Source organism: Epinephelus fuscoguttatus, linkage group LG4, assembly GCF_011397635.1.
Source record: "Epinephelus fuscoguttatus linkage group LG4, E.fuscoguttatus.final_Chr_v1".
NCBI classification, from domain to species: Eukaryota; Metazoa; Chordata; class Actinopteri; order Perciformes; family Serranidae; genus Epinephelus; species Epinephelus fuscoguttatus.
In genome coordinates, this window is record NC_064755.1 from 23,637,663 (window position 1) to 23,646,417 (window position 8,755).

General features: G+C 41.0%; 1 protein-coding gene across 1 annotated transcript; it reads right to left on the minus strand.

Moving 5' to 3' along the window:
• Positions 1 to 18: 18 nt before the first annotated feature.
• Positions 19 to 8,755, minus strand: wash1 (WAS protein family homolog 1). The gene is made up of 11 exons (XM_049574985.1): positions 8,629 to 8,755; positions 7,876 to 8,016; positions 6,586 to 6,697; positions 6,292 to 6,438; positions 2,867 to 3,003; positions 2,608 to 2,743; positions 2,295 to 2,490; positions 2,019 to 2,189; positions 1,088 to 1,246; positions 506 to 577; positions 19 to 415 (listed from the first exon to the last, which is right to left on the minus strand). Exons 1-11 carry the CDS (start codon positions 8,634 to 8,636, stop codon positions 273 to 275), a joined length of 1,422 nt encoding a protein of 473 aa, XP_049430942.1. The 5' UTR covers positions 8,637 to 8,755; the 3' UTR covers positions 19 to 272.

Below are 8,755 nucleotides of genomic sequence, written 5' to 3' on the forward strand. Positions count from 1 at the left end.
AATTTTATGAAAATATGCTTTACTGTTATCAATAAATTGCTTTATTATTTGAGTTTTAGTGGTGTTTTGTTCAACTGGTTACACAAATCAGCGCACTTATCATTAGGAAGCCAATTATTGGCCACTTTAGAGTTTCTGTTAGCAAGAGACCCTATCACTTTTACAATGTTGTTAAGTGATCAGATGAAAATGTAAGTCCTTTGTACACAAAATTATCCCAGACTATTGATTGCTTTCATTATCAGCGCTTTAAGTGTTCATTGTCCTTCATGTTATGCTTCCCAATCATCGTCATCTGTTGCCGCGTGTGGGGCAGGAAGTGGTGGGATGGCATCTGACATCCTGGCAAATGCGCCGCCGGTACCAGCTGGAGCCTCGCTAGACTCCCCACCAGCTGGACCCTTACCAGATATGCCTGCAGAGAGAACAGGACACATTATTTAAATGTACGCAGCTCCAACCACCATCGTTTTTAACCTTGTTTCACATAAAAAGTATTCCTCACCTTTCCTTCGCATGGCAAGTTTATTGAAGAGATCAGACATAAAGTCTCCGCCGCTGGATGCCGCTCCCACTGCTGTGAGGCAAAGACAGGAAGTTACTAAATAATCATGCAATCAGTATTTTTTTTTTTAATTAGTATTGGAGCAGCGAAGCCGTTTCACTCATTCCCCAGTGCTGTGCTTCAAAGTGGTGCGCATAATTACAACAAAACTTGTTATCAAGTTAGTCGGTATAAGCAGCTCTCTCTAAATATGAAATGTTAGGTCATGCCCTGGCCAACCAACCAGAAATGAAGGCAAACATACGCCCTCTGATGTCAGGTCAGACCATTAACAATACGCCAAGTTAACCTTTTTAATGAGGTCGCCATTTATAAAGCAAAGGTCACAAAGCCACGAACTTTAATATAACTATATGATATACATACACAAACGCTCACACCCTGACATGAGTGAACGGTAACCAGACACTGGTCACATGCTGTGCTTTGATTGCATGACTTTCTCATCATTGTTAAAGCTGCATCGTGTAGCAGTTAATAAAACATGAGAGGAACCACATCTTCACTCAAACAATCCGACACCTTGCTCTTGCTCCTTCTGTTTCTTCTTCTCCATCTTGCGCTCTTTGACGTTGCGTAACTTGGCTTTGCCGATGCCTCCGGCGTTGCGGATGGACTCCAGGAGACTGGCACGGCCGTCTGATGGCTCGACTACCTCGCTGGGAGCACCAGACACAGGGCCTGCAGACAGAAGAGACAGTCACCGGTAGCAGTGGTAATTTGGGTTTTGAGCACATTAATGTCAACAAGGACAATCTATTTCAAGAGCGAGTGAACAGGGTTTCTCAGTGTGTGTGTGTGTGTGTGTGAAGGAGGAGCAGGTTTTCACCACTTTAATACACTGTCCAGCTCGATCATACTCCTCCAAGTCTGTAGTGTGGAGCCAGTACAAGATCTCTGAGTTGTGTGCATGCAACAAACAGGCATGGAGCCAGATGTTATAAACATTCGAGGCTCAGCCCAAACCCAAGAGGGTCCGGGGGCAAACTTCCATATTTTCCCATTTACAGCAGCACAATTTTTCAAGCCATTTGAGAGGACAGAATGCTTAAAATCTGTACACTTTTTGGAAAAAACATGATAGTTGCCAAGGGAAATCTCCAACCTATTTTGTATCTAATTGTTCTCCAATGGTATTCATCATTCTGTAACCATAACACAAATGTTGAGGATGACTAAATTCCACTCCTGGTTCCTAAAGAGGCAAAAATTGTCTGATGCTACTATTTTTAAGTTGCAGAACATAGGTAGGGCAGGAGCCCTACTTCTGTTATACTAGAGATCACAGCTTAACGATCCCCAACAATGCCAAGTAAACACGGTCTGCAATACTCTGAACTGAATATCAGGACAGCAGAAAAACAGTAACTCAGGTTAGATTTCTTCAGGGAATACCATAAATTTGGGGCTTTTAAGAAAATATTTAGGACATTTTGGAGCCCTTGTGACAAACCTGAACTTGGTGCTCGAGAAACTTCTGTGGGGCCGTCAACAGGAGGCGGTGGCGGAGGAGGGGGAGGAGGGGGAGCTCCTGCAGGAATGGCGGGAGTGAGGGCGGGCTCAGGAGGAGGAGGGGGTGGGGGAGGTGGTGGCGGAGGCGCAGCATTAGATTGGAGCTGAAATCCTGAAAGAGAAAGAAATAAAAAAAAAAAGTCATCAGATTACAAACCCAGCATCGACCCAAACTACAATGAGAAACTAAGAGGTGTGTGTCTGTGTGTGTGGGTACCCTGTGCATTGCTCTCCTCAGCGAAGGAGGGCAGATCAGGGATATTGTGTGTGGGTCCTGATGGGGCAAAGCCAGGCCCCAGGTCTGCGCTGTAGGACAGGTCATCTGCAATGCCTGGCAGGTCAGGCAGGTAGGATGGCACATCTATCTCGGGCACCTGGCCCAGGTCTGGCACGTAGAAGTAAGACTCTGCCGTCTGTTTGAGAGAAAAGATCAGAGACAGCATTAATCATCAAATGTATCATTACTAATCCTACATATAAAACAGTCTAATTAACAATGTCTTCGCTTTGGAAAATGGTGTGTGAGGTACCTGTCTCTCCAGTTGCTCTCTCTTCGTGATGGACAATGGTGCGTCAAACGGTTTCTCCTCTTTCTCTGTCTCTAGTGTCGTGTGCGTTTTTGTCACAGCTCCCGCCAGAGGATCAAGGAACACATACTTCTTATATCTTTAAAAGCACACAAATCCAGACATATGAAGAACGGATTGAAATCAAATCTGTTCTTACAGTTAGTATCTGTCTACTTGTGTATGTGTGTGTGTGTGTGTGTGTGTGTGTGTGTGGACGCACAAGTTCTCTGTAGTATTAAAGAGCAACAGGGAGCTGACAGATGAGATGTTGCGCGGCAGACTGCCCAGCCCCTCCTCTGTCTCATCCTCAGACCTCTTCTTCTTGCTCACACACACAGGGAAATACATCAGCTTCTCCTGAAAGGAAGACATAGAGACATAGAGTGAGAGGCAGATTTGTGAAATGTCAAGTAAATCTTCTGGAATAACGCAAATCACAAATGCCACCAAAGTGCCCCTGCGCACAGATGCATGCGCGCCCACACTACAATACCGAATTATATGGCTGGGGACATTGCTTCTGGGGGGATATTGAATAATACATTTCTGCACCAGAGAAAATTGCCAGCAGTGTTTTCATTTCTCCCTCCTCGCCCTCTCCGACAAATACGCACAGATACACACACACACACACACACACACACACACACACACACACACACACACAAAAACCAACACATTGCAAGACCAAGCAGACGCAGCAAAAAATATGCTGGTTTTCTTAAAGTTTCCTAAGATGGTAATGGAAAAACTGTGGTGTTCACTTTAAATAATGCAGGAGCCTGTGCTGAGCCGTGCACACACAGACACAGACACAGACACTAGACCACTTCGGAAACATTATCACACGTTGCATTTTTATACTTCTATGTTGCTGTTTTTTTTACCATCTAATCAAGTATAAGAAAAAAGAATATGACGCTAATATAAAGCTGATCTGATGTGCTCTCCTCTGTCATATCTTTAGACCTGTAGAATAACCCAAACAGGTCTGATGAATATTCCATCCAAAATGTTTCAGTTCAAATGCCATGACGTCCATTACAGCCAGTGTAACGTTTCATTAAGTGGTTGTGAGTTTGTTATTTAACTGTGAAAAATTGAAACCGACGTGGATGAAAGCTTATCAGTGCTGGTTGAGCGATAAATGATTTTTTAACATGGGTGCTGCTAATCATGAAAAAGCAGCTGTTTGTGTGGGGAAAAAAAGTATTAGTTAGCACAACAACAAAATAGCAGAAATATGTGGCATCCAATTTGCCATGCAGATAGTAGCACATGAATGTGAAGCATGCTTTATAACAGGCTTGTGTCATATTTGTATCACTAGAAATTAGGGGTGGGAATCACCAGGGGCTCCACGATACGATATTAGTGCGATTTTAAACGTGTTGCGATAGGTATTGCGATAAAATACGTAGCGATATATTGTGATTTATTACCTGTTTTCAACTGCAAATAACATCCCCAAAGGGAAACTTTGTCAACATCTGTTTTATCTAATAAGAAATCTCATTTCAGTGTTTTTCTTGCAGCAAAACGTATGTAATGGACTTAAAAAGCAGCCGATATATTATTCAAGTAGGCTATATTTATAAGTTATATAACAATAAAAAAAAAAAGAATACTTGGCACTGTGTGACGATACGATACTGCCACACAAAAATATCGCGATACTTTGCTGCATCGGTTCCCCCCGCCCCCCCATCCCTACTAGAAATGTTTATCCATCCATACCAGAGCAAATAATTAATTGAAACACGTGTCAATGATTTTTAATTTTCCTTAAAAGAACTGGGCAGCAACTGTGTTCTCATCCAGAAGGATATCGAAAGCACGCAGAGTTTTGTCCAACAACAAAATGAAGTCTTCCCTTACATGTCAGACATTTTATAGGCTACAAAAAACAAGAATAATAAAAATAATAAATCATACGTAATAAAATAAAATAAAATAAAAAAAGGGTTCCCATATTGTTACATTCATGTCATGTTCACATGGGACATACCAGTATAATCAAGTATTAACAGACGTTCAAATACGTGTCAAAGTTTTAGTTTTTGTCAGGCTCTATCTGTTCTGTTTTGAGTTAGGCAGGTATTTATTCACATTCATATGGCAGTGTTTTCCTAATTTAGGGCTGCAACTCACAATTATGTTCATTACAGATTAATCTGTAGATTATTTTCTTAATTAACTGATTTATTGTTTGAGCTACAATACACTAGGAAACAGTGAGAAAAGCCTGTTACAATATCCTAGAGCCTCAAGTGCCTTCATCAACGTCTTGTTTTGTCCAAATAACACTTCCAAATCCAAAAATATTAAATTAAATATGATGTAAGACCATGGAAAGCAATAAATCCTCACATTTGAGAACCTGGAAATATCACATTTCTAGCATTTTTTGCTTTAAAAATGATTCAATGATTAACTGATCATCAAAGAAGTTGTTGATTAATATTCTGTTGATGGTATATTTGATTAATTGACTAATTGTTGCAGCTCTATTTTAATTATTCAGACATTATCAGATCAGAAGAACCTGGCTCATTGATAATCATCATGACATGTGACCAAATCCACCTGGCCCTCAAAGCATGTGCATGAATTCTGTGCTGTTTAAAGTTATATTGAATAAAGAGTCATCCATCTTCCACCACTGGTGCAGGTCTGGGTCGTTTTAGGTAAAGCAACACAGCCCAGATGTCCTTCCCTGCCTCCCTGAGGGCTCCTGAGGTGATTCCAGATCAGACAGGATATATAATACCTCCTCAGGGAGGCGTGCAGGAGACATCAGATCCTCCCTTCACTTTAACTTGCTTCTTTTCAACAAGACAGAGAAGCCCCTAAGGGTGAGCCCAGGCACCCTGTGAAGGACGGTCATTTAGGCTTCTACTATCAGTGATTTCATTCTTTTGGTTGTTACTCAGAGCTCAGGATCACAGGTACGGGTTTGGACGTAGATTACGGGTTTTGCTTCAGGGTTCAAGTTATGCTTCACTACATCATCGTGGATGTCACAATGACATTAGACACAGTGCTTAATTCACTGGCAAAAGAGGCGGTGTCTCCCATTTACACATAACAGAGACCAGGGGAGTATATCTCAATTATCGAGGAATCACACTGCTCATCCTCCTCTGTAAATCATTTACCAGGATGCAGAAAAAAAACTTAAATTTTAGAGGAACAAGGTGGACTCTGTCCTGGTCATGGGACAGAGGAACTGCTCTTAACTCCTGCATAAATATTGATGGGGTCATGGGAGTTTGTCCCTACAGTCTGCATAAATATGGAGGAGTCGAGACTTGAGCTCCAAGCCCTCCTGTCCTCGTATGACCACAGCGAGAGCTGTGTCATAATTCTCAGCAGGAAGATAAAAGCCATGTAAATGGAAATTAATCATGGCTCTATTTATCCCTGTTTTGAACCCGCAGTTTTAGCAGTGTCAGCTGTATGAAAAGGCCCCAACACTATCAGGCTGGCGCGCACTTTATTCTCTTTCATATTAGTTAGAGCACTGTGGCTTGTGGGCTTCAAAACATTTAAACACTTTGTGAACCCATGGCTTCCTTTACAAGTCACATTTTTATTGTTGCATTAATTCCTCATGTAGTCAGCATTTTAATGTGTTTATCTCACCTGCAAGGCCTTCTCATCAAAGGGTCGAAGTTTATTCTGTATCCTGCGTCGGGGGCGAGTTTGTGAGGAGGGGTCTGCAGCCTCGGTGAAGATAGAAGAGTAATCCTGAAGCCGATCCGGAGCCGGGTACTTGGCACTGGAGAAAACCTATACACACAGAAAAGAGCTGACGTAGCTGACAAACACGGGGCTAATTATTGCTTTCAGTGATCCTGTCGCCTTATTGTGTCTCTATTGTGTATCATAGGTGCAATATATGTAAAGCTGCTTGCCAAAGTGGAGGCGCCATGTTACCTTGGTGGCCTTTTTACTGCCTTTGATCTTGTCAACACGGGCCTGAGCTAATCTGATCCGGTCAGTGACGCTCTGCAGCTGGCGGCGGTTCTTCTCTACACTGTCAGACACCCTGGAAGCAACACACACATCCACACCGACATGAATATCAACATACACACATCAACACACAGAGAAAAAAAAATCTGTCCATATTACACAATCCAATTTAGAGCAATACGTAACTTGAGAAACCCTATTACACATTTCCTTCTTTATACACACTCTGCAGGGTGCTGAATCCTGACAATGAATTCATTAAGTCATTATAGACTTCATGCATTTAATAAGAGTGATGTACAACTCTTTTTGTACTCTATTAATCATTCGACATCAATCATCTAATTACTACACATAAGCTTTCAAAAGGTTATACTGGCAAAACAATTATGTTAATAAATGTCACTCTTTCTCACAGAGTTACAGGAGACACTTATGATGTGGCTTAGAGTATGGATTTGTCAGTATAATGCACTGAATCGTTTATTTAATGTCCAGATATACTTGGCACAGATGCTGTGATATCAACAACCTTTTTGATTCCTGTTATGTAGTCTTAAAAGTTTTTGTTTTAACTGGCCTCATTCATTATTCCCTGGTAGTGTCAACACTCCCACTACCGTCTAGCATTTTTAATTGTATTTATTCACCAAATTAAATTAATAATAACAAAAAAAATAACAGATAACCGCTAATGAAAACAGCCCTGACAAAGAGCATACAAACTACAGAAAATGGAAAAAAAAAAAAACACTTGGCACAACACTCAGTCCTGTCATGATTAATTCATCTCTCAATAATCATTTTTTTGTTATTTATTTATTTATTAAAAATGTCACAAATAATGCATCTATTATAACTTACTGACAACACAGAGAAATTCAAGCAAAACTAGTGACTATTTGTAATGACATAAACAACAACATTTTTCAACTTGTAAAAAAGCAATAATATCACCATAACTAATCACTTGTTAAACTGACTTTTGAGCTATTAATCAATTGATCGAATATCCTTTTTGCACATCTTATGCATGTTAACATTATGTTAATTTAATATGATACAAGTAGTACTCTGTTATTTGCATACCAAGGGAAAACCATGACACACGAGCTAAAGAATTGCTACAAAGCCATTGTGTTAATTGTTGCTTTAAGTTCCTACCTCTGTCATCTGTGTGTGTGTGTGCTTGTGTGTGTGCTTGTGTGTGTGTGTGTGTGTGTGTGTGTGTGTGTGTGTTCCTGAGCTTGCCTTTTGAAAATATCCGTAGAGATGGTCTCCAAGTAGAGTAATGCATCTACTATCTGATGCACAGCCTCCTCTCTCCTCAGGTCCGGCTGGATGAGAGGCACTGAGTACACCTGGCCCTCCAGGCAGTGCTTCTGGGTCATCCTGTGAGACAACAACACAGATTTATAATCAAGAACAAGGCTGTGTATTACACAGTCAAACCCTGATCTTGAGCATGGAACTTCATTCCTGTCTTTGGGATCAAAATGACTGTGGTGAAACTTTCACCTATCATGATGATCACAGGAAAACTGAAAGAAAAACTAAAAGAAACTGTGGTATTTTGACAGTCAAAGAGTCAGCTTGTTGTTAGATCCAATACCACAAAACTGTCATAACGTTATTCAGAGACAGTGTCGTGAACTAAACCCTCACCTCTTCACCAGACCCTGCTACTCGACCTCATCTGACTCTCACATGACAGTGCTGGGTTGTACATATGTTGAATTTTCATTCTGATTTAATGTGCAAATTGGCTGAAGGTAATCCTTGCACCTGTATGTGGTCATATCAACAGCTACAGCTAAGACACCCGCACTATGGCTGTTTACAACACAGAAAAATACCACATAAATAATCTATATAAGGTAACTGTTAAATTGAGAGTCACAGTCGATGCTAAAGAAAGCCTCGCCGTTAGCGTTAAACCGAACAATACACGTTTAATGATATGTTACACCGGAAAATATAGTCGTTTAACCGTTTTATTCTTACCTGACCATGGGTGTTGTTTACTTGTTAACGCCAATAGAACTGATATAATGAGAGGCAGCTCGGTTAGCGGTGCTAGCATACGTGCTACTGATTAGCAAAACAACGGTTCTGTACTTCCGCGTCCCAA

What these genes read in the sequence shown, in the direction of transcription:
- wash1 (XM_049574985.1), bottom strand. An exon ending in GAGAGCAACTGGAGAGACAG is followed by an intron (nt 2,491 to 2,607) that starts GTACCTCACACA and finishes TCTCTCAAACAG; the next exon opens with ACGGCAGAGTCTTACTTCTA. An exon ending in ACAGAAGGAGCAAGAGCAAG is followed by an intron (nt 578 to 1,087) that starts GTGTCGGATTGT and finishes TTTGCCTCACAG; the next exon opens with CAGTGGGAGCGGCATCCAGC.